Raw genomic sequence first — 26,814 nt, 5'->3', positions numbered from 1 at the left:
ATTTAATTTTTTGCACAGTCCTCAGGCAATATGAGAGTCATTTCTTCCTTTCATTTGGCTGAGAAAGTTCCTGTTTGGTTTGCTTTTCCACTCTGATAGGGCAGAAAACATACATATCTTCATTCAATTGTTCTTTTATGTAGTGGCATTGCAGTCAAGCATGTAACACAAGGTGAGGGTGTTTGTTAATGTTTCACATACTTTCTGCTTTTGCTGTTTTAAATTCTTTTATTCACCTGGATGACGTTGAACCAATGCAGTTAATTTTCTGAACCTAACAACTAGGTTCAGAACTGGGAAGGATCTCCACTGTCAGGGCTCTCCTCCCTTCACCATATGACCCTCCTCCTAACTGTCATAGTCATCTGCCTTGCCTTCCAGCCTCCAATCTCTCCCCCAGATATTGCTGTCACTATATCTGCAAAAACATCACAGTATTCATATCACCATTCCATCCAAAACTCCGCATGGCTCCCTCTTGCCTTCCAAGTAAACTCCCTGAGCACAGCATTCACATTCTTCAGCATTCCAGGACAACTCACCTCTGTGGCTGCTTTATCTCATCCGATCACTATCCTCCAGCCAAACAAGGGATCCAACATATTCTGAATATTCCCTGTGTTTTCCTTCCTTCATGTGTCAGGTCTGGCCATCCCTTTCACGTGAGGTCTGTCCCTTTCTGCACCCACAACACTTGTTCCTATTCTGTCCAGTGTTCGAGGCCCATCTTAAGTGGCATCTCATCCATGACATATCTCCTCCCCCATTACCCTCACCTGGCTAGAAGTATTTCTTCTCCCTCTGTGTTCCCTCAGGGTCCCCCTGTCTATATTGCACCCATCTTGTCCTCTCATATTCCAGTTGTTTGTGTGGCCCATCTCCTGACAGGGTCTTTGGGCCCTGGAGTTCTTCTCCAGGCCCCTCCTCCCCAATCTCTACTCCCAAAGCCTTAGCAAGTGCAAGGTTTACTACATATTTGAAATGGACTAAATTGAATGTTATTATCTTGGTTTCCAGTTCTTAGATCTTTGTGAATTCTGATCGTGAGGTCCCAAGCAGAGAGGGTGGAAAAGAAACTGGAGTCAACCAGCTCTGCTGTTTACTAACTCATGGCGTGGGGCAAATCACGTCACACTCAGAACCTCAGTTTCCTCGTCTACACTCTGAATGTTTTTGAGAGGAAGAATTAAAGGAAATGGCAGACATAGAGTTTCTATCACATTCAGCTTTTGGTTCACAGCAGCTGGTAACATTAGTACCTGACCCCGTCCTTCCTTGAGTAGGTTATCCCTTCAAGGCCTGTGTAATCTGTAGTCTGCTGTCAACACCATACCTTTCGTGTTTTCATGCATGTCATTAATAAAGCATGTTAAGTAGGTTAAGGACAAGGGCAGAGTCAGGTGACACATCACTGGAGATTTCCCTCAAGGTTGACAGGCAATCCATTAGTCAACATCCTTTGGGTACTGGACTGTGCCATCACCCAGTGCACATCTCCACCTTGTTCGGAAGACTGTTCTAAGTGACTAAATGCCTACTGGATTCCACACGTGTGATTTATGTGGTAGCCTGCAATCCTAACTCTGTCAGAAAAGGAAGTGAGAGCTGTGTGTCCTATCTGGTTCTTAGTGAACTCTTGCTGGCTCCTACTTGCCTCTACAGTTTTACTGATCAACACCAAACTTGGCAGTTTATAATTTTCAGAATTTACCTTTCTGTCTGCTTTGAATACCTGTATACTTTTTGTTCATCTCCAACCTGTTACTTCTCTTCCTTTGTGGTTTCTCAAAAATTAGTCGGGGTTGGGGTGGCACCAGGGTGGCTCGGTCGGTTAAGTATCTGACTTCAGCTTAGGTCATGATCTCACAGTTCATGGGTTTGAGCCCCTCATCCAGCTCTCTGCTGTCAGCACGGAACCCGCTTCAGATCCTCTGGCTCCCTCTCTCTCTGTCTCTCCCCTGCTCTCTCTCAAAAATAAATAAACATTAAAAAAATTTAGAGGTGTTATTTCAGCCAGATCTGTAAGTTCTTTCAGTACCTTCCCCCTTCATTCAACAAATATTCTTTTTTTTAATTTTTTTATTTATTTTTTTTTTTTAATTTTTTTTTCAACGTTTATTTATTTTTGGGACAGAGAGAGACAGAGCATGAACGGGGGAGGGGCAGAGAGAGAGGGAGACACAGAATCGGAAACAGGCTCCAGGCTCTGAGCCATCATCAGCACAGAGCCCGACGCGGGGCTCGAACTCCCGGACCGCGAGATCGTGACCTGGCTGAAGTCGGACGCTTAACCGACTGCGCCATCCAGGCAACCCCAACAAATATTCTTCTGAGCCTACTGTATATGCCAGGCACTGTGCTTGGCCCTAGGGAGACAGGGATGAATGACACACAGGCCTTCCTAGGCTGCGTGATTTTTGCATACCAAGTCTTGGGCCGAAAGCTTGAGTTTTAAGTGATTTGGTCATATGGGGTAGAGATAGGGGTGGAGGGAATATCTATCCTAATTGTAAGTAATACTAGTCTGTCAGTCCAGTTGAAGGGAGAGAAAGAGGAAAGTAGCTCGGAGAGCTTTTTCAGGAGCCACTGCTGAATGTGAGAGTGGGGAACTTTTAAATCTGTCGAGGCAACAGCACCTACTGTGTGCTAACGGCTGCATTACACACTGGGATACAATGAACAAAAGCCCTCAAGGAGGGCCATCGGGGTGCCTCAGTCAGTTAAGCCTCTGACTCTTGATTTCAGGTCAGATCATGATCTCACAGTTTGTGGGGTCGAGCCCCACATCAAGTCCACGTTGGGCTCTACTCTGACGCATGGAGCCTGCTTGAGTCTCTCTCTCCTCTCTCTCTCTACCCCTCCCCCTACCTCTCAAAATAAATAAATAAACTTTTAAAAAAACAGTGCCCAAGGAGCTGATGACATGCTGGGAAATTGTAAGCAGGCATTGCAGTGCAGTGTGATAGATGCTTCTTAAATTCTGGGTAGGGTGAGAGCATGAAGGAGGGGCCCTTCCTGAAGGTCAAAGAGGCCAGAGACCTGAATAACAGGTAATAGGTAGTCAGGCTCAGAGGGACAGGAAAATAATCCAGGTAGAGGGAACAGCATGTGTGGAAGCTGGGAGTCTAAAGAGTACTGTGCTGCCTTCAGGAAATGGTGGTGGTTGCACTGGCTGGGGTACAGTAGCAGCTAAAGAGATTATAAAGGGCTTGTAAATCATGCATTTGGACTTGATCTTAAGGATGTGGGGTGCCATTAGAGGGTTTTAACAGGGGAGCCACCTAATGAGATTGATGCTCTGGAACAGCGTGGGAGATGGAGTGTTCAGGGCCACGGTGAGCTGCTAGGGCACAGTGTGTGGCTGTTTCAGTGATTCTGGGCGAGAAATGCTGATGGTCTGGGGTGGAGCATTCTGGATGGGAAGAAGCAGATGGAGTTCAGAGTCACTAAACAGATCTGAGCAGGTGGCTTGCAGTTTATGGTTAAATATTAAAAACAAGAGCCATTGATTATAGTGGTTTTCAAACTTTACTGTATGTAAAAGATCACCTGGACAGTTCATAAAAATGTGGATTATGGGAGTCAGTGTGTATTTTCAGCAAATAGTCTAGATGACACAATGCAGATGGTCCTCAGACCACACCATGAAGAATCCCTTTCTATTAGATGTTTTAAAATGACAGTACTTCTTTTAAGTGTATTCACAGTATGTTCACTTTTCACTTAAGAATGAAGATTCAATCCTGTTATCTCTGTTGAAAATGCAGGAATGGCTCAGCCCCTAGGGTTAATGTGCAAAAAAAAAAAAAAAAAAAAAAAAAAAAAGAGCTGTCTCCTCCCTGTTTGCTCTCGAAAAGGGATGCAGAGCCAAGCAGAGTGGCTGTAATCTTGTTAAAACCCCTGCTGCAGATTGTTTGTAAATGAATTTTCAAAGCTTTCAGCATGCCCTTTGCAAGAGCAAGCAAGCGACCATTAATGGAAAAAACAGTATTTCCCCAACCCTTGAAGTTCCATGCAGGTGTGCATTCTTAATGTTTAAGGCATATTTTGATGCACTTTTTATTGTGATCTTTCTCAGGCCAATATACCTGGTTTCAAATCCCAGCTTCACCATTTATGAGCTGTGTCACCACGAGCAATGGCTGTGGCTATGGCTGTCCTTTCCTTCTCTCATCTGTAAAATGAAAATAAAACCACCTGTCTCATGGGCGTGGTGTGAGGATTGAATGAGAAAACATGTAAACCATGCTGAACAGTGTATGAACATAATAAGCCATTTCTGACCATTACTGCCCAGTAATCTGTAAAAACTTTATATCATTGAATTAGAGGTTAGTCATTAATAAGCACTTCACCTTCTTATTTCAATCATAGTAATTTAAAACCGCACACATTTATGGTGCCCATATGCAAGAATTCTTAAAGAAACATAAGAATTTAGCAACACATACCAAACATATGAATAAATAGGCCAATAATAACAATGATGGATATTTATTGTGCACTTACAATTGTCCCAGTCTGTCCTTAAATTCTCACAATGATCCCATCAAACAGGCATGCTTGATCCCTTTTTGGATTGAGGAAGCTGAGGTGTGGAGAGATTAAGTGATTGCCTGTGGTCACATTATCATTCAAAAAAAGATCAAATATTTGAACTCAGAACCTTCCAAAGCTAGACGCTGCTCTTATCTACAGCTGTTAGATACGTATTGTCAGTTAAGTGAAGCATGGTTAGTAACACTCAGATTTATGCCAAGTAAATTAAGAAATTGACTCATCTTGAATGTGAAATGTGTAAAACTTGATTACCAAAGTGTTTTCTGTGGTGTACAGCTCTATTTAAATCACAGTCAAGCCTGCACTCGGCTTCCCAGAGGCAACCATTCAGGAGCTACGCTAGATGATCTTTGAGGGCATCTCGGTCAGAGTGTCTTAGAGCCGTGCTTCTCCAACTTGAGTGTACAGATATCTCAAGGGCTTGTTAAAAACCAGATTACTGGGGCCTCACCCCTGCCTCTGAGTTGCTACCTCAGTAGGTCTGGGATGTGGTCTGAATGTGGGCATTTCTAACAAGGTCCCAGGTGCTGCTGCTGATGATGATGATGATTTGGGGACCAAACTTTGAGAACCACCATCTCCGAGGAATAAGTAGATGATTTTGGTGAATTTAGGAGCAGAGGATGGTTTAAAATCTACCCCATGATTGCTGACCTGCTCCACAGACCTCATTGCTTAACTTGACCAAGATGCTTGGAAGCGACAAATCGTCAGCTCTAACATGGAGATGGTTAGATGAAAATCAAAATATAAAAATCTTTATCTTTAATATTTCCAAAGCAGGGCAGTTGCTTTCTGATGTAGAAACTTTTACACAGTCTCTTCCCCTTCCCCAAACAGTGGGGCCTGGTTTAAAACCCAGGTGGTTCCCTTACCTGTGACTCAAACCCAGTGTTTGGCTTTAGAAGTAGGTACTTTACCCAGTTCTGGGCTGTGTTAAGGAAGCACCATGGAGCAAGGATTTTCTCCCTCTGTAAGGATATATTTATAGTCCAGTGACTCTGGGGGTCTTCTCATGTCTCTGGGCTGGTCTCATTGTCGACACTAAGGGGGAAAGTCATGGAGTAACCTAAGCAAAACCCAAATGACGTCATGTAATCTCTCATCTTTTAGGGCTACTCAGGGTCAGAATGACCCAAGAATGGAGGATCATCTCAGGCATGTTGGACCCTAAAATTGGGATAGGGTAAGGCAGACATTCTAGTTTTACTTGTAACTGTTGATCCTCCATGGCAGTAAGAGGTAAGAGTACAGAAAGATGAACGATCTGCAGAGCATTTCTTTTCGTCTGTGGAATATATTACATTAAAGTGGATTTGCTCTCTGGGTTTTTTCCTTAGGGAGACTTGTGCCTCTGGAAATACAAATAGTTGTTTATCAGAATGGAAACTCTGGCTAGATGAGTAACTGGAATAAACCCAATTCATTTTCTCATCACCAGGAGATTGAAGAAATTATGGTATGAGTATTACAATGGAATATTAGATAGCAGTCAAATGAATGCACCGCAAATATATGGAGAATCTTAGCAATATGATTTTAAATTAAAATTGTCCCCAAAGATTATAGATATCATGGTAGCCTGTTGTAAAAATGAAAGATAGACAAGACAGAAAGTAAAAAAGAATCTGTTTTTTTGGAATATTTATACATGTGATAATTCTTTATAAAAAGGAATGGAAGGAAATGGTGAACAGGGTATAAGATGAGGAGGTAAATACAAGTTAGTGTGGATGTTCTAGTTTTTGTGATGGGTGGTGGTTTCTTCCCTGATTATTATGTTAAATGTAAACAAAAATATAAATACAATAAATAAATACTAAACAAATAAACATAAATACTGGTTCTTACAAACCAGTCAGTAAAGAAATAAAGATAGTCTTGCATGGACCAATGATGAGAGTGTGTCAAGAACCAGGGAGTCTGATTAATCCAATTCTGTGCATCTGTGACTCATTTTTAAAAGAGGAGGAGGGAGTGAGGAAATCGATTTCTAAGTTGCAGAGAAAATAATGAAATGTCACCTTCTAGGCCCATGCTTGGTTCCCACACAGCACTATGGCCTGAAGGCTTCACCTCTTTCTCCCATCTCTCATGTCATTTGGTCCATTTGGTTCTTTATAAATGAAGGTCACTGAGGGAAGATATCAGTAGGTCACTGAAGATCACCAGCAGAGTCATTCAGACAAACCATGGCTGTAGTATCACTGGGGTAGGAAAAACATGTGGTTCCTTTTCTCTGATACCTACTTCTCGGAAAAAGGTAACATGTCTACATTTCTTCTCAGAGAAGCAAAAGTAGGAATTTTAGAAAATGAGGAAGACTGTGTCCAGTACAAAAGACTTGTTGCCAGACACAAATTTGGGGGCCTGTGTCTTAGAAGGATGTTAAACAACTTGCCTCTGAAGTGCCTTTATTGCCTCATTTCCTTGCTATTGCTTTTCCTCTGGTGTTACTTCCCTCGTATGCTGTTGTTCCCTTCACCCTGCACGACTGTCTCCACAGCCCCTCGTGCTACAGGCTTGAATGGTCATGGGTAGTTTTGAAAGCTGGCTAGTTTAGTCAGCCTCTTCCATGGAATCTTAATCTCTCCAGCAGGAAATAGTACTTCCCTTTGTTGACCTCTTTTAGAACCTAAGTTAGCTCCCTGCTAAGGCATTTGCCTGTTTCTGACAGCAGGATCAGTGTCTCAGCCTGACATTTGCTAGGTGTACCAAGAGCTGTGGGCATTCAGATATGAACTAATGACATCTCACCCTTGTGGAATGTCGTCTCCCACCGTGCGTGTGACCCACAGTCTCTAGGAGAAGGTTCTCTAGTTGGCTATTCTTTCGTGTGTTTCAGGCTCTCACGTGAAATTGGAGAGTTCAGTCGATACAGCCCGTATCTGAGGATTCCCTTGTTGATTTATAATCTAATTGGAGGAGAACGAATCCTTATCATTCTCTATCAGAACCATCTTCTGTTTGTTTATTTTCATGCTAGTTTTGGTTTGCTACTCACACTTCACGGGACAGCTCACCTCACTCCTGGTTCCTGATCCAAGTCCTTTTCCCTGATTCTGGTCTTACATAGTGTTGGGATCCAGATGTGGTTCAGGGAGGGTAATCATAAGAAGAAAAATAAAAATGAGGGCAGTATTTTAAAGTGTTTGCCGAATGCCAGGCACTACTTTTTCATATATTAACTTATTTAATCTTTTCAACAACTCGACGAGATAGATGCTATTATTTTTTTCCTCTCATAGAAGAAGGGGAGACACAGAGAGGCTACATGGCTTTTCCAAGGTCACACAGCTAGTAATGGAAGCTACTAAACCATAGCACCTCATAAAAAAAGCAAAGAGAAACAACTTCACAGAGATTGAAATGCAAGAGAGAAACAGAAAAGGGGATACATCATTCATGAACCAACAGGAAAGGACATTAAGATATGAGAAGTGGAGCATGACTGAGTGCTGACAAGGTCCATTGATGTAACTCTCTGACAGACTGTTTCAGTGCAGGAAAGGGGAAGTTCAGCGCTGCTGAGAAAGTCAAGGGAGTGGGCTGAGATCCAGAGGCAATTTCAGTGTAGATGTGGATCGTGGCACCCCTGGAGGTAGGGCCACTGTCACAGGTGGCGGGGCCTGTGAGTGCAGAACAAGAGCTGTGTGGTGTGACCTGGAGAGTGTCACACGGGGTGGCAAGGATGAAGAGAGGCAATCAAGCCTGTTAGATATTAGAGTCTTTTTTCTTTTTTTAATTTTTTAATGTTTTGTTTTGTTTTTTGAGAGAGAGAGAGAGAGAGAGAGAGAGAGCATGAATGGGAGGGGCAGAGAGAGAGGGAGACAGAATGTGAAGCAGGCTCCGGGCTCTGAGCTGTCAGCACAGAGCCAGATGCAGGGCTCGAACTCAGGAACTGCAAGATCATGACCTGAGCTGAAGTCAGAAGCTTAACCGACTGAGCCACCCAGGTGCCCCTAGATCTTGGAGTCAATTAGGAAAACAGTGCTTACGACAAAAGTAAAGTTAAAAAACAAAATGAAACACCATGTTGTCTTAGAGTGTTGTTGCAGGTCACTGCAGTGAGTAGTAAATTATGTCATCTCCTAGGAAGTGGGTGTTTTTGTTCCATTCATGGTGTCAAACTGCCTGCGGACAACACCGCTTCACTGAGAGTAGAAAATGGGGGCGCCTGGGTGGCGCAGTCGGTTAAGCGTCCGACTTCAGCCAGGTCATGATCTCGCGGTCCGTGAGTTCGAGCCCCGCGTCAGGCTCTGGGCTGATGGCTCGGAGCCTGGAGCCTGTTTCCGATTCTGTGTCTCCCTCTCTCTCTGCCCCTCCCCCGTTCATGCTCTGTCTCTCTCTGTCCCAAAAATAAATAAAAAACGTTGAAAAAAAAAAAAAAGAAAATGAGGTGACTTCGAACAAGACTCATCCTCTCCCTTTCTCTTACAGTCTGGACTTAAAGTCACAGACCTCAGTCCTAGCCCTGTCCCTGACTTTAATCAGTCCGCATTTCTCTCTCCCAGGCCTCATCACCTCTTCCCTCCCTCATTAACTCATTCTGCATTGACACCCTTACTCTGATCCCACCAGCCACTCTGATCCCACCAGCCACCTTACTCTGATCCCACCAGTTTGCTTTTCCCTGATTTAGGTTTTCCTGCCAGACCTGGAGGGCAGGCACTTCATTTTGGTAAACACTGGATAAACAACACTTCTCCTTAAATAGAAGCAGCAGACTCCCCATCTAGCTTTTTTAAAGGGGCAGAAAGTCCGTTCAGTTCTGTGAATTTGACAAGAAATTAAAGATAAGGAATGTGCAAAAGTCTGGAAAATTTTTCAGGGAGGATTTGCTTTCCTTATTACCAGGCTCCCAGAACAATCAGTTAGGATGAAGTTCATGGCCACAGTGGATGTAACCCTTCCCAGACCTGTTCGGTGGAAGGCAGTGGGAGATGGAACCACCTGCCAAAGGGTTTGTGTCTGATGCTGATTCATCGTGGAAGATGATGTGTTGCCTATGTGGTTCATTTGGTGCCATTCAGCATGTTAGCCTTGGACACATTGGCCACACCCAAGGCAGCAAGTTAAGGCTGATGGCATAACCCAGATGGAGAGTTTTCTAGATTGTGAAGTTATTCTCTCTGCTGAATGGTATTTGACACCCCCAGCTCTAAACTGGCCAGTCCTTCCTCTTTAAAACAGGATTATGAAGACTTCAAATCATGGGCCCACTACTAATTATCCACTAGCTTTGCAAACCAACATGTGTACACATGAGTTTGACTGGACCTGGGCCAGTATTCAAATGTGTGCCTCCTCCAAGTCCCTGTCTTCCTTGCCAACCCTCTGAAGATGGATTTCGCCCAGGAGGGTGCCTTCGGAAGGCCGTGAGGGTGCAGGCCACTCTGGAAGTTAGATTCTTCTCTTCTGGGCACTTTGTCTTCAAACTGACTCCTCCTGTTGGCAGCGGGTTCACCTCGACTTTTTACTTACCTTCAACTTCCTATTGAAGAAAGTCTTTGCAATCTGACTGCACCTGGAGGGAGATTCCATGTGCTCTTTATCTTTGGAGGTCTCCTCCCCAGTGTGGTCTGTGACTGCTGGCTGCACAGTCATCTGAGATTTATTGAAAATTCAGATTCCTGGATTCCCCCCAGGCCTTCTGAACTGGAATTTTTGTGACTCTTACCCAGAAGTCTGCACTATTATTCAACTTCCCAGTGATCTTTAGGCACAGTAAGGTTTAAGAATCACTGCATTATTAATAATAAGTATAAAATGAATATTTATGAGCCTGTCAAGCACATCTCATGCATTTCACTTTTCATTTATTTCAGCTTCACAACAATCCTCCAAGACAGGAACTGCTATCCACCTAGAGTGGGGCTGACACATAACACATGGCACATGCTCAATAAATTTTTGTTAAATACACACACACACACACACACACACATATATACATAGACATAGACATAGACATACACATATACATATATACATACATATATACATGGAGTCAGGCTGTTATAGTGCCTTCTTTAGGTAGAGCTTGTTGGGTGTGTGACTTTGCAGGCTGGCTCCTCCTTCTGCTGATGCTGGGTAGTGCATGGCAGTGGTGATAGAGGATCCCAGATTGGCACCTGATTGGCCTTTGGTTGAGTTGATGGATCTCTCATCTAGCGTTCTCTTCCTGGCCATCTCTGGCAAATTAAAAGGGCCACATATTTATTTATTACTAATGAAGAGAGCAAGCCCAGGGAAGCTGGGTGGTCATTCACGAAACCAGACAACACCTGGTGTCCTTCCTGTAGTTTACTCAAGTCGGTCAATACACAGACTTAATTTTCACTGAGGGTGAAGCAAAAGGAGACTAGTTGCATCCTGGGTTCCTGTCAGAAATGTTCACTTCCTCCTGCTTTCTTGAAGTTTCTTTACACCCTCTATGTTTATCATTTCTTTCATCCACTTTCTTGGTTAGCAGATGTATTCCCTGTATTTCTGCCAAGACAGGCAGCTCAGCCAACCCAAGATAAAGGAGTGAACAGGTGAAGTTGTCTTCGACCCTGTCAGGCCTCTTGGGCCTCCTTTCTCATGCTCCTCCCCTCCTTTTCTCAGACCAGGCTCAGGGGATTGGCCTCTGATAAGTAGAGCTCAGTAAACCTATATACATTTTCCTGGGGGCTTTCTGAAGGCAGGGTTCTAACCTGGGTGCAACTCTAGAGATTTTTGGAGGAGATCATAAGGAGTTTGTTTTAAAACCACAGATGTTTTAGACATACTCTGTTGTACATGCACACACATACGCACACACAGAGTAAAAAATAGAAACATATTCTCCACTGACAAATGGCTGAAGGAAAACCACCTTTTGTAAAGAGTGATTATAAAAATGTTTGACTTAAAGGGGAGCCTGGGTGGCTCAGTCGGTTAAGCATCTGACTTTGGCTCAGGTCATGATCTCGTGGCTCGTGAGTTTGAGCCCCTCGTCGGGCTCTATGCTGACAGCTCAGAGCCTGGAGCCTGCTTCAGATTCGGTGTGTCTGTCTGTCTCTCTGCCGCTCCCCTGCCTCTCTCTGTCTCTCTCTCAAAAATAAATTAAAGATAAATAAATAAATAAATAAAAATGTTTGACTTAAATAGGAGAAGGCATTTCCCATTGTGGGACTTTTTAAGGGAAAGGTGTTTAAAAAGCTCTCTTCTGGCCTTCAAGCCACTGTACCAGTAGTTCTAACTAGAAATAGTAATAGCTAACATATACTGAGTGCTTGCCATGTACGAAGCACTGTTCTAACTTCTCTGCATGCTTCACCTAATTCCTGCAATCCCTTAACAATACTTACTATTAATATCTTCATCTCCATTTCACAGATGAGGCATCGAAGGCAGAGAGAGAGGGTAAATGATTTGCTTAAGGCTTTACAGAGTTAGAAGAGGCATGATTCAAACCCAAGTGACTAGACTCCAGGGCCCTCTTAATACTACATTAAATGGCATGACTGCTTTTATTATAAAATGCTTTTTCTTTAGAAAAAATTAGATTGTTTCAAAGGAAAAATAAATTGTCAGTAATTGTAGTGCCTCCTATTTTTTTTTTTTTTTTGAAGAGTAATATGCACATGGTTAGAAAAGCCAAATAGCTCGGAAATATATAAAATGAAAATAAGGGTCTTGTATATCCCACTGTCCCATTTCCAAGAGAAACCACTATTATCAGATCTTTTTTATCCCTCAATAAAAATGTTCTATGCATGTAGCCAGTTATATATTATTTAAAGATTTGTTTATCAAAATCAGGCATGCCATACCTACTATTCTGCTTCTTGGTTTTCTTTTTTTTTCTTTTTAAAGTTTATTTATTTATTTTGAGAGAGAAAGAGAATGTGGTAGGGGCAGAGAGAGGGCAAAAGAGAGAGAATCCCAAGCAGTCTCCACGCTGTCAGTGTAGAGCCAGACATGGGGCTTGAACCCACAAACCGTGAGATCATGACCTGAGCCAAAACTGGAAGTCAGACACTTAAACAACTGAGCCACCCAGGCGCCTCTGCATCTTGGTTTTCTTATGTAGCAACAGGTCTTCTAGATGTTTTCACTCCAGCACACACAGCTTCATGTCACTCACTCCTTGCATGATTGTAGACTATACTCTTAGGTCCCTGTATCATCTGATTTCACCAGTCACTATTGATGGGCAGTTAGGTTGTTTTTTTGATGCTTAGGTGCAGGACAAATTCCTAGCAATACAGCTTTCTTTTTTATGGATATTACACCAACTCACACTCTTGCTAACTCTTATGGGAGTATTTTTCCCAAACCTTCAACAGAAGTAGTGATATCAAACTGTTTTTTTAATTTTTTGCCAGTCTTGTGGATGAAAAAAAACCCCTTGTTTACATTTACATTTATAATGTTATACATGAGATTGAGTGGCTATTTGTGTAGGTTGATCATTTATTTTTCTTTGCCATCTGCCTGTTCATGTCTTTTGCCCATTTTTCTGTTATTTTTTTTCTTATTTGTATGAGCTTTTGGTAAATTAAGGAGATTGGTCCTTTGTCTGTCATATGTTGTAAATATTTTCTTTCAGTTTATTATTTGTTTTTGACTGCCGTTTTCCCATAAGCAGTTTTACAGTTATGTAGTCATATTTTTCAATACAAAATTATTCTCTAAATACTTTAAATTTGAACTTCCTTTTGTTTTTAATTGTTTATATATGTTTTTAAATTTACAGTGTCTCCATCTATTGAACATCATTCAGAATGAAGATAAATCCTTTGTGTAATTTAATGAAAATGATGCTTAGAATTTTTCAGAAAGACTTCTGAAATGCAAGAAAACTTGTGTATATATTTTCAATCAGTTTATTGGTCTTTTGATCAAATATTCCTTTTTTAAGATAAACATCTATAGGGGTTTTAGGGAATAGTTTGCAAAAGCTAAAGTAAAAATCCTTTAGGTTGTGAAGCATTTCTTGGATTCATTGGCTAGGTGCCCCAAGGCTTCGCAGCTCAGAGTCTGTTCTACCAAATCTACTTTAGAGAAGCTTTTTTTTTTAGAGTGTCTTCTGTAATTACATGTGTCCACTGCCCCAGTTGCTCCTTAATCCCTCTGCTTGGCTTCAGTGAAAATGGCTCCTCTCCTCCCTAGAGACTTTTAAATAAAAGATCTGTGTATCTGTGTGTGTGTTGGGGGAACAGGGGGAGGATGAAGGGATGGGGAACTATTTTTTTATTTTTTTCTTTTCTAGTTTGCTGCCTCTATTTGAGGTGGGGATATAGGTGGCCAACCTGAATTAATTCGATAGCTTTATAATGACAAAGGATAAAGGAAGGTTTGGGGTTGCTTCAATCAGTGGTTTAGAATGGCTTAACACAGCTTAGTGACTGTCTTCAGAGGCCTGTGATGCTCTGATGTATGAGGAGGACTCCATAGTCTCCTGAAAGCAGGCAAAAATAATAACGTCCTAAGAGACCAGATTGCAGGCAGTGTTTCAAAACAATAAGTCTAGTTATTAGTTTTTGCACATACTATTTTTGTTTCCATTTTTCCTTTTCCAACTCCTGGCCTCACCATCACATGCACAGAATGCTTATTACCCTAGCAAGAGTACAGCAGTACTACCTACCAAACAAGAACCACCAGAGCTTCTGGAGGCCTGCGAGCTGAGCTTCTTGATAGTTGGAGAATGCCTTTTGCTGCAGGATGTATAGTCACTAGGACATTGGCAAAACAAGTTCATCCTCCCCTTTTCAGTCCTGGAATCCTGCTCCACCAATGCCAGCAGCTGATCGAAGACAATATTGATGAGGATGACTTAGATATGCATATTTTCAAACCCTGTTTAACTGATCAAGCACAAGTCTTCAACAGCCAAATATTGTGTCCTTTGCTTTGTCAGAGTATTCTCTGTGACATCAGAGATTTACCTTTGGGTATCTACGCACAGGCACATGGGGGGCAAACACATTCTTGACCACAAAAACTGCTTTAGCCATCCAAAAATACATATGATGCAATGTATATTAAAAGTTTTGAAATTGAGCGTATCCTTTGACTTAAAAATTCCTGCAGGCATTTATCCTAAAGAATAGCAGGCAAGGGGGCACCTGGGTGGCTCAGTTGGTTAAGCGTCCGACTTCAGCTCAGGTCATGATCTCGCGGTTCGTGAGTTCAAGCCCCGCGTCGGGCTCTGTGCTGACAGCTCAGAGCCTGGAGCCTGTTACAGATTCTGTGCCTCCCTCTCTCTCTCTCTGACCCTCCCCCGTTCATGCTCTGTCTCTCTCTGTCTCAAAAATAAATAACCGTTAAAAAAAAAAAAAGAATAGCAGGCAAGGGTATAAATTTGCATTCCCTGGAATATCCATGAAACATTAGGCCTGTATTTTAAGAGCATGGACCCTGGTCAGATGACCTGGGTTCAAGTCTTGCCCCTACTTCTTGGGAGTTGTGTCCCCTTGTGCATGTCACTCAGCTTCTTGGCCTCATTTGTGAGAGGGGCTGATAATTGTCCCCTACCCCCTGGAGTCTGTACTGTCATGAGAAATAAATGAGTAAATATGTGGGACACCTGAGTGGCTCAGTTGGTTAAGTGTCCGAATTCAGCTCAGGTCATGATCTCACAGTTCGTGAGGTCAAATCCCATGTCAGACTCTGTGCTGGCAACTCAGAGCCTGGAACCTGCTATGGATTCTGTCTCTCTCTCTCTCTCTCTGCCCCTCCCCCACTCATGCTCTGTCTTTCTCCATCTCTCAAAAATGAATAAATGTTGAAAACTTTTCAATAAATAAATAAACATTTAAAAATAAATAAGTAAATATGCTTAGAATGGTTTTTGGCACATAGTGTTTGTTACTAATAATGGAATAATTGGACATAGCCTATTATTCATTGATTTAATAAAACAAAATGTAGTATGTTTAAAGATACTCACATATTAAAAGAAAAGCAATTAGGTTATATAGTAATGTATTTACTAGGAATGCTGAGTAATTATATACCAAAAGGTTAACTATAGTTATTTATTTATTTATTTGGTGATGGAATAATAGACTACATTTTGTCCTATGAATCATTGCTATTTTCTAAATTTTCTACAAAGGAAATGTGTAATAAAAATTGTCCTTTTAACCCCTGCATAGGAGTAATAATGGCTAACACTTATTGAGACCTTACTATATCACACACACACACACACACACACACACACACATTCATTGCTTACAGTAACCTTGACAGATGCCATGATTATCATCTCTGTTTAACAGATTTAGAGACTGAAACAGAGAGGTGAAGTAATTTGCCTAAAGTGAGTGGTAGAGGTAGGATTTGAACCCGGTCTGTCTGACTCAGGGCCTGTGTTTTTAGGTTAGGTACTCTCTTTGTATGATTTTTTTTTTTAATTTTTTTTAACATTTATTTTTGAGACAGAGACAGAGCATGAACGGGGGAGGGGCAGAGAGAGAGAGGGAGACACAGAATCGGAAGCAGGCTCCAGGCTCTGAACCATCAGCCCAGAGCCCAACGCGGGGCTCGAACTCATGGACCGTGAGATCGTGACCTGAGCTGAAGTTGGAGGCTTAACCGACTGAGCCACCCAGGCGCCCCTATATGATTTTAATAATACAAATGAGCATTGAACTACAGCACCCACAACAATAACCTAGTTGCATACAAATTCAAAAGAAACAGAGTGCCTCTCCTTCCTTGAGTCTTTGTTGCCAGCTAGTAGATAAATCGGGGGTTTTCAGGTCTCCAGTCTTCCTCTTATTTGTCTTGCTTAGTAAATGATGTAGTAAAATCGACCTTTCCTTGTACCCCTTCAAAAGAGTGTATTGACTTTACATTGCATTAACCAAACTGGAAATGTATTTTAAAAAATAGGAAACTGAAATGGCGTAAGTAGCATAGACATTTTTCTCTATCATATTACTCAGTCCTGAATGCAGCCACTGGGTACCCCAAAAGAGTCTTCTAACTTCTTTCAGAGTGCAGAAGGGAAGTTAGAGAAGTATACGAAAAAAGTGACCTTGGACCCTGCCCATACCTAAGAGTCAATATATTGAGTTCCAATAGCAATAAAACGTGGAACAGACTTGTCCCTTCGGTTCAGAGTACATAATTACCAAAGATCAAAGTCATCTTGAGGAAACAATGGATTTTCAGCAGTTGTCTGTTTTTGTTCTAGAATTTCTCTTGTTATTCAGGTAGTAAAGTTATAATTGATGGGCTTTTGTGTTTCTTTTAAGGAATGAAAATTGGGGTGTTTCAGAGCCATAATTTTATGTTAGAAAAGAATATCTCAAACCTGGTGGCTGCAACCACAGGATCTATTTTTGAAAAATGTCTGCCTTTATCACTTAATAACCAACCTGATCATTTACTAGCCGGCAAGGCTGGTTGATTAAGGCCATCAGGACTGGTGTATTGCTGGACAGCACTACCAATGATGAATCCTTGAGATTGTAAAATACTACAGGTTAGCCAGTGCATTACTCAGAGGCAACTAATTACATTTGGGGAGCTCATTACAATGTTAGACAGTCTCTGAAATCCAGAAGGAATAGCCGGTCTCAGTCTTGATAAATTGCCACCCTAGTTCTCCCAGAATTCTGCTGGGAATTGGGATTCACTGCTGACATCTGTGCTAAGAGGTCATTCTTGGTCTCTTCCACAAGAGGCTGCACTTCCTGAGAGGTCCTGGAAGCCAGGAAAGGGATTTTTCTCTCTCTGCCTTGCCATCACCTGGCAAAACAAATACAACCCATCAGTGAGAGGATCTGTTCACCAGTGGGCCAGTCCAGCTGCGTCTTGTACCAATGGGTCATCTTGGCAGTTAGGCAGATGGTAGTATATAGTTTACCCAGGAATCTCCCTGGCGCCCCTCCTTCCCGCTGCCTTCCTGAGGTTGCAGCCTGGTATGGAGAAGTAGCAGGGGAACTTGGTCCTGCCAGGATTTTTCCCCCCACAAGCCTTGGACAAATCAGCTTTGACTTCTTCAGTGTAGAATAGTGAGATATATGTCTGCCTTACAGAGTTGTCAAGATTAACAGAAACAAAGAATAGAAATCATGTCCTTATAGGGCCTTGTGTTATTATTGTGATGATAATTATTGTTAGAATCTCAAAGGATTTAGATTATTCATATTTTCCTCAACTCAAAAATGTGAGTTCGCTCTAGGTTCTAGACCAGAGGAGTCATAAATTGTGTTGTAGGAGTTGAGAGATAAGGTCAAATAAAATTGTATCCCTAGATTTATTTTACAAAAGCATATGGAACATTATCTTTTTTTTTTAAATCTTCTCTTTCTTCTTCCCACTTCTTCTCTTTTGCATCTTTCACTCTCCTTAACTTCCCCAGGCAATCCTTGGAATATTTCCATTATTACTATTCCAGAAATATGTATTTTTTGTTAGAAATGAATTCATATTAATTATTCTGCAACACAGCATGTTTCTAATTACATACTGTAGTCTGTGCTCAAAATAGAATGTGATTTTTGTAAAGTAATGAACAATCCCCCTACCCACTCCCCCCCCCCAAGTAAAACTTCACATATCAGTATAATCCAGTTTCCATCACTGTCACTGAACTTTCTTCATTCTGTTTGGAAATGTTCCATTTCTGCTTTTTGTTAGGGTTGTGCTCTTAATAGAAAAACAGCAGCTGGAGTCAGAGAGTCACTGATCACATAGTGCCGGTTCAAGCAGTTATCCGGACCCAGGCTTTCTTCCCAACGGCTTCTAACAGACTGATTCTCTCCAGACCCTAACGTGCCAGGTTCAAGTATGGCTAGCTGACTGCAAAAGCCCAAAGATAAACTCTCCTGGAAAAACTCCTTTGGGACTGACAAGTCTGCTTTTCGTTCTGCCTAAAGCTTGGGCCCTGCACGTTGATGTTGTCGAGGAGGGCCTGACAGACGGGAAGAGGCGTGCGTTTCTGCCCCAACCTTGGGTCACGGTGCACGATCAGCTGGATGATGGGTGTCTTTATGAAACTGGCCTCACCGTGCTTCTAAGCTGTGTTTATGACATGATGTCGTTGTACTTGCACCTTCTCTTGTTTGCTTTGAGGGAAAGGCTGGGAGCCTAGAAGGTCTGGAATCCTGCCACTTGCTGCGCTCGAGTGTGCACGCGCCGCGCCGGGAGCCGGACCGGAGAGGCAGGAGGCTGGCCAGCACGTTCTCAGGTTTCCTTTCCTTCAGGCCTCTCTCTCACTCCCCTGTTGTTTTTCAGGTAGCGAAGCTGATTTTAGCTCCTCGAGCAGCACGGGCAGCATTTCCGCTCCTGAGGTCCATATGTCTGCTGCGGGAAGCAAGCGGTCCTCCTTTTCACGCAAGTAGGCGTCGTCTCCTGCTCTGTAATTATTGAGACGCTTTAGGCAGGTGACTCACCTGTACTTTATGTTTCTATAGAACCACCTGGATTACTGTCCGTTCATGATTTTGTTATTTTTCAGTGAGTAGGTTTTGGTTTTTATAATGGTTTGAAATTGAAACTTTCCCCTGTCCTACCAACTGTGGTCACAGGGCTTGACCAATATGTGTCTACCCGGTGGCTGTCTCTCACCCGGTCCTTGGCTGTGTGTCTGCTCGTCCTCTGCCTTCTCTTTCTCTCGCTCACCCGTGTACTCACCTGGTATCCACCTCCTACCTGCCCTCCTTCATGACTGTGGCTGACTTCATGACTTCTTGGCTGTGAAACCTCTGACTTCATAGTGACCCCTGAATACTCCCAACAGTCACTAGGGGAAGGGGGTGAAAAAAGACTAAAGTTAATGGCGTGGGTGACCACCACCATAAAGAGACATTAGAGCAGAATAGCTAAGTATCTGTGCTCTGGAGCCAGGCTGCCTTGGTTCGAATGCCAGCTCCACCACCTATAAGCTGTGTGGCCCTGAGCAAGTTGCTTAACTTCTCTGTGCCTCAGTTTTCTCATATGTAAAATAGGACTATACCCATACCCACTTCATAGGGTTTATATACACATAGTGTGGGGTCAGTGCTTAGAACATACCAAGCATCAACAGATGTTCACCATGGATGCTATCTGGGTTGCGGGAAGAGAGGAACTGTGGGAAATCATGACCCACCATTCACATTTGGTAGGAAAGGTTGTAAGCCCTGGGACTCTCTCCTACTGTCAGTGACTTCATTCATTCAACAAGTATTTATTGAGCTTCTGCTATGAGACAGGTTCTGGAGATATGGCATTAAACAAAACTCCATGGAAATTCTATTCATTCTAGTAGGAAAAAAAGACAATAAATACATAAATAATAGAATTATTTTTAAAAACAAAGAGAGAGGGGCGCCTGGGTGGCTCAGTCGGTTAAGCGTCCGACTTCGGCTCAGGTCACGATCTCGCAGTCCGTGAGTTCGAGCCCCACGTCGGGCTCTGTGCTGACTGCTCAGAGCCTGAAGCCTGTTTCAGATTCTGTGTCTCCCTCTCTCTCTGACCCTCCCCCGTTCATGCTCTGTCTCTCTCTGTCTCAAAAATAAATAAACGTTAAAAAAATTAAAAAAAAAAAACAACACAGAGAGAAAGGATATTGAGAGCAGTGGGATACGTGGTACATTTTAAATAGGCTGGTTCCAAGACAGCTCTGTGATAAGCTGAGCTCTGAGCCAGGGACCCGAACAGTTCAATGGAGTGAGCAGCAAGACACTGGGGATGATTTGTTTTTAGACTTTGGGCAGGTCACTGGACTTTCCCGGGCCGTAGTGTCCAAGTTTGCAAAAAAAGGGTTGGACCACATAATTTTTAAGGTCTCTTCCTGGAGAAAAACTAGCTAATTTCTGGAAACTTGCATTCCCAGGATTCAGCAAGCAAATATTTCCCATTCCTCTTGGGTGAGCAGAACGTTTAACTGATGTTTGTAAAGGGACCTGAGACCCTCTCTGGTGAAGTTTTATTGTTAAAAAACAAAGCTGAAGCCAGACAAGCAAACAAAAGCGTGAAGTCCACAATGAAAAATCACAATTGTTCTATCCCCAAACACAATCTAATTTGGAAATAAAGTGCCTCTGGGATCACAGAACATGAATATAAACATTCTCAGTATAAATCAGATGTGGCTTGCTCTGGGAATAAACCATTTATCTAACCCATTCAAGAAAATTAGCACATACCATGGTACAAGGTATCAAAGAGCAGAGCAAAGAAAAAAAGAAATGGCCTGTGGAAGAGGCCAATTTTATTAAGCCTTGCAAAGAAGTTTGTGTTTGTGGTTAATTTCCAAGCTAATGTCAACAATACTGAGTGCCTTACAGAAAATTGTCTAGTCTGGAATCCATGGTTTCTCCAAGTGACTAAAAATTGACATGTTAATCATAAAATAGCTAAATAGAATTACATGCAAATCAAATACAGGCATCATCAATGGAAAATTGGAATTGACAATGTTCTATCCATGATCCTCACTTTTTTTTTCTTTTTATCTGACCCAAGCACAGAGCACAGTCAGATTTCTGTGATGGGGTATCTTGGGCATCTCATGTAATATTTGTGCTCTGTAGGATCTTGCAGTGAGAACAGCTCCTCTAGATGGGCCGGGTATCCACTGCCAAACTTTATTATTTTTTTTAATTTTTTTTCATGCCAAACTTTATAATAGCTTATGATCCTTTTAAATGGCTTGCTTCTCCTGTAATAAATGAATTTTCTCTGTGGAAAATTAGCTCCTGGGAGGAAGGTGAGCACGAACATTTGGGGAAGGAGTGGGAGAAATAAACAAGTGGAGTTGGTGAGAATATTTTTGACAGGGGATTTAAAAAACAAAACTTAAAGATTTACAAGTAATCTCTTCTTACTGAAGGCCAACTCTGCAAACATTTCTGAAGAATTCTCTTTCTTAAACTAAAATCCTAATCTGATCAGAGGCAGATAGAAATGAGAAGGGAAAAAAAATTGGAATTTGGAGTCAGAGAAACATGGGCTTTAGTTTAGCCTCCATTATTTATTAGGTACATGACCCAGAGCCCTGAGACTTACTATTCTGGAAAATGGGTTAATAGTGGCATCTCCCTCACTGAGTTAAATGAGCTAATATATGAGTGCTTAACATGGTGTCCAGAATTTAGTAAAAGCGTCCTAAGTGGGTTTTAGTCAGTAGTGGTAAAAATGATACTAGTGGACATGATGAAGAAGATGGCGATGGTGGTGATGATGTTCATATTAGTTTTCTCAGGCTGCTGGTGCAACGTATCACAGACTGGGAGGCTTACACAACAGGAATTACCTTCTCAACAATTCTGGAGGCTAGAAGTGCAAGATCAAGATGTCAGCGGGATTGGCTTCTTCGGAAGCCTCTCTCCTTGGCTTATAAAAGGCTATCTTGTCTCTGTTCCTCAACATAACCTTTCTCTGTTCCTGTGTCCAAGTTTTCTGTTCTTATAAGGACACTAGTCAAACTGGACTGGGATTAATTACATTTAATTACCTTTCTTTAAAATCCTGTTTCCAAAAACAGCCACATTCTTAGGTACTGGGGGTTAGGACTTCAACATTATGAGTTTGGGGGGTAGACACGATCCAACCCATAACAGTGATGATGATGATGATGATGATGATAATGTTACCGGGAAGTAAAGGACAATGTTGGGGGAGGGACTGAAATTCACCTAAGCCCCTTATGAAGTTGGTTCCCTTCTTCCCTTCTCCCTTTCTCTCACTTTCCATTTACTGTATTCAGGTATTCGGGAAGTGGGCAGGGTCCACAGAATTCTGTCTCCTCTTTGTGGAAGGCATTCTTCTTGTCCACCACACCAAGGGATTTAAACTGGGCTGAGGAAGGTATCATCGAGTTTGACTGTTCATGGCCATGACAGATATGGAACCCTAGCCTCTTCTTTGAAAATGTTTTGCAATGACTTTGTGCCCATATGTGTTAGCACTTGAACTGAACTAAATGTAAAGAGCAAGACTGATATTTTTTTAAAGGAGCTTTTCCATTTTTTTTAATGTTTATTTATTTTTGATAGAGAGAGTGCAGGAATGAGGGAGGGACAGAAAGAGAGGGAGGGAGACCGAAGATCAGAGAGTGAAGAGCCTGATGGGAACATGAACTCAAGAACCGTGGGATCATGACCTGAGCTGAAGTCAGACGTTTAACCAACTGAGCTACCCAGGCGCCCTCCCCAGACTGATATTTTTAAGCATGTAGTTTCTTTTTTTAAGTCAACTATTATAGTCTAATAACTCATTTCCTGAAATATATTTGAAGATTTTATTGTACTATAGTAATGTTTAATACTTGAAGAGATTTTATTTATTCAGTATCGCAGGTGAGTTATTAAAACTTCCCATCTAACTTAATTTGTATCTTAGTGACTGCACTGTAGTAAAAGGTCAGTGGTGAATTCTTCAGGTAATAACCACATACATAGTACCTAATATACCTGTTTACAAGCTCCAAACAATATATTCTATTTGTGTAAAGTAAGAAGGAGGCATTTCTGTAACGTTCAAAAATCTGTATTTAAATCCTAGTTTGGCTGTGTGTTCTTGGACCAGATTTTTCCCTGAACCTCACTCACTTCACATAACTGAATACTTCACACACTTCACATAATGTAAATGAGAGGTACCAGCTTTATAGCATGATGCTCAAAATCAATGTAAAACTGTGTTCATAAAGCATCTGGAACAGGGCTAGGGCACAGAAGGTCATTGGTGAAGGTCGACTCAGAAGAGAATTCCCAGGTCAAAATTAGGTTAGCTCCTTACTGTCTCTCCTGACTTGTAGTGTGGAATCCTGCATATTTCTCATTGTCACATTGAGAAATAGGCTGGTTGCAGAAGACTCGGAAGTGAAGTGTGGAGAAGCAGATCCAAGCCAGAGCCCGTCGTGTTCTTTTCTGCTGCTCAGCCCAGCACCACTGGGCTGCTGAGTTGGTTTGTCACAAAGCCATCAGCCCATCTGTTCCATATAAAGTGTCCCCTTCTCACAAAAAAGAGGCAGAGTCCCTTTGGATGATTTCAAAAGGAAAGAACTTTTTAACTTTAGAATTTGGTGATGTTTCATTTATGTGTGATTTACTGGGTTGACAGCTAGTTGAAATTATATTTGATTTTGAGTAAGTGTGGTTTTGGAGCCAAGTATACCCACATGCACACTCACATTTACACAAGTTTCTCATTGAGACGCGTCAGTTGAATACAGATGTAAATCAGAATTGCAAAGAGGGGATTGTCAAAAAGCAGTACTTCTGGATGAAAGGTATCTTGTTCTCTTTCGTTTTCTTGTAATGTCAACAAGAAATATTTCTGACACAGAACTGTTATCCTATTTAAGTAATTTCAACATTCTCAAGTTGCTGCCTTACATAGTGGGTGCCAAATCTCTGAAACGAGATTAATAGGGAAGTCTGAACAAATTTTTCCTGTAATAATATCCTACAGCTGAATTGCCCTTAACATCTTATCAGATGCACTCACATGCATTCTTTGATTGGATTTTCACATCGACTCTGTGAGGACAACAAAAAAAGGTTATTATTATATATCCCCATATATTTAGTAGCTTACTTGCCCAAGTTCCTAGTAAGTGGCATTGCTAAGGCTCAAACCCAAATTATTCATTTAGCTGTCATTTAGGGAGCATCTAGCATGTGCCATGAAGTAGTGGGGATAAAGAACAGACTGTGTTCCTGCCTTCAGAAGGCCCTAGTCTAGTGGGAAAGACAAACAATTGTGTAGTTGTGAGACAATGCAATAAACCCCAGGATGCAAGTTTTCACGGAGTACTAGGGAACATTAAGGAGCCACACATATACAAGCCTAGGGAAGGAAGAATCCAGAGAAGGCTGCTTGGAGTGGATTTCCATCAGTCTCCAAGTTGTAAGTATTCTAAGGGTTAGGGTAGGGAGTGGGAGAGCATTCTAGGCAGAGAAAATGATAAGTTGAAAAACATGAAAATACTGGAGAGCATGGATCTTCAGGGAAGTGTAAGTTGTTTGGAATTCTGGAATACAGCGGGGGAAGGGAGGAGTGGCAGATGATGGGTTCGATGGGTAGGTGGGATCGTTCTTCTTGAGGCCCTGGGGAGCTGTTGAATGGCTTTGAGGACAGTGATATCCAATTCCATTTTAGAAAGGCCACTCCAGCCAGAGAGTCAGCCTCCTTGCTTAGGGGGCAAAATAACAGGCCAGGGAATGAAGAAAGAGCTTTAAAACATTTCAGCAGTTAAACGATAAAGGTTGTGTTAAGTCATTGGGGATGGAAAGAAAAGAGGTGGTTAAAACTGTAGGCTTGACACACTTATATGAGCTGTTTATCTGTCCTCTTTTCTCCTCTTCCTTTACGGGCAACCCCGTTTTTCCCTCATACTCCAAATGAACCACCCTCATTTTCTTCCGCCAGCATGAACCAAACCCAAACATTTTTAAGCTAAAACAGGTGTACTGGAATGAAAACCACATCTTCAAAGCAGCCTCTAAAGTGAACCTAAACCAAATCAATATTTTACATGGTTTGTGTTCTTAACAGGCATTTGGGATTAATTCAAAACAAGCTTTATGGTCAGAAACTATTTGAAAGAACAGCAGAAAGTGAGGTTGCCTGTGCTAATGGCAGAAGGAAAGAAAGTATCAGTCAGGCGGCAACAAGACTGTCCCTGAGGACGGTAATTATATTGCCCCTTTCGACTCTGAAGCTTGGATTTCCTTAGTAGTAACTGGCTTTTAGCAGGAGTTAAGTATTAGCATTTGAGCACTGGGAGCCCCAAGCATTTTAACATTTCTCATGTTTTCTCTCCCAGCCGAGGTCCCCATGGGCGGAGTAATGGAGCTTCATCGTACAAGTCTGGCAACAGCCCCCCCTCCCCACGGGAGAAGGACTTCCTGTCCATGCTGTGCAGGAATCAGCTGAGTCCCGTTAACATCCATCCCAGCTATGCGCCTTCTTCCCCAAGTAGTAGCAACTCTGGCTCCTACAAAGGAAGTGACTGCAGCCCAGTCATGAGGTGAGTGCTGTTCATCTCCCAGGTCGTGGGGCTTAGTGTGTCCTACTTGGTAAGTTTTCTTTAAAAAACTTAGAAAAAAAGAGGAGGCAGTTACCTGGGTGGCTTGGTTAAGCATCCAACTCTTGGTCTCGGCTCAGGTCTTGATCTCTCAGGTTCGTGACTTCAAGTCCCACATTAGGTTTTGCACAGTCAGAGCGGAGCCTACTTGGGATTCTCTCTCTCTCTCTCTCTCTCTCTCTCTCTTTTTCTGTCTTTCTTTTTCTGTCCCTCCCCTACTCATGGTCTCTCTCTCTCAGAATAAACTTCAAAAAATTTAAAAACTTAAAAAAAGTTATGCATCTCCTGAGCGCCTGACTTATTCTGTAGAAAGCCACTTCTCTTTCCTTTCCCACACTAAGCTGATCCTTCAAGGGCAGCTGCAGAAAGAACACAAACCATGATTTCTGGTAAGGCTCAGCAGCCCAGGGAGGGACTGGATAGGGAGGAAAAATGGCACTGTGGCAGGGGGAGGGTCCCCAGAACAGGAAAGAATCATCCACATGTTCATTCAAATGTCAGGTATCTGTTGAGTGCCATGTTGTGCCAGGGACCGTGTAAAGCACTGGAAATGGGACAGTGGACAGCAGGGAGGGTCCGTGTGCCAACTGCCCAGATGATACCAAAGACATTGCTTATCTAGTGACAAAGACATGTTAAGGCTTTTCTGCAAGTACCTGTTGCTGCGTGTGTTTGTAAGAGGTCAGGAGGCTGTCCAACTCAGTCTGGAGGGATCAGAGTAAATGACATTGAAATGAAATCCGAAAGTCAAGCAAGGAATTAATTAGTCCCTGGGGAGCATGAGGCTGCAGAAAAAAGAACCTCCACAACCAAAGGGGCCACAACAGGGGGAGCCTGTTGGGAGGTGGACACAGGCCATCGGGATGGAGTGCAGGTTCAGCAGGACCAGGGCGAGGGCTCCAGCGTTGGGGAGAAAGCTGCTAGCCCTCCTTCCTCGGCCTTCTTCCTTCTGGGTGGCCATTCTCGTTAGTCAGCTGTCTTCCAGCAGGGATGCCCAGCCCCGGCCAGGCCTGAGAGGGGCCGACATTCCAGCTCAGGAAGATTTCTACAACACCAGGCATCTCTCTTACAAAACACACACTCTGGTGACAGTGGAGTGGCCTTTCCCCTTTGGAATGAGGAAACTTTCCACCAAATCAGCACACTCTTGCCAAGGATTGATTTCGGAACTGTTTGAATTCAACTAATAACAATCGGGATGTTTAGGCAGTGGCACATTGTGTGGAAAGTCAGGCCGTCTCGCT

General features: G+C 42.5%; 1 protein-coding gene across 3 annotated transcripts in view; it reads left to right on the top strand.

Moving 5' to 3' along the window:
- Positions 1–26,814, top strand: part of SYBU (syntabulin) — a 112,805-nt gene that overhangs the window by 82,099 nt on the left and 3,892 nt on the right. For all 3 annotated transcript variants that reach the window (XM_019823041.3, XM_011291446.4, XM_019823040.3), the window contains 2 exons: positions 18,787–18,889; positions 25,310–25,513. In XM_019823041.3, coding sequence (XP_019678600.2) covers positions 18,787–18,889; positions 25,310–25,513 — 307 coding nt within the window. The remainder of the gene's footprint in view (positions 1–18,786; positions 18,890–25,309; positions 25,514–26,814) is intronic.

The sequence above is a fragment of the Felis catus genome, chromosome F2 (assembly GCF_018350175.1).
Source record: "Felis catus isolate Fca126 chromosome F2, F.catus_Fca126_mat1.0, whole genome shotgun sequence".
NCBI classification, from domain to species: Eukaryota; Metazoa; Chordata; class Mammalia; order Carnivora; family Felidae; genus Felis; species Felis catus.
Note: the sequence above shows the minus strand (reverse complement) of the source record. Positions and strands in the feature narration are given on the sequence as shown.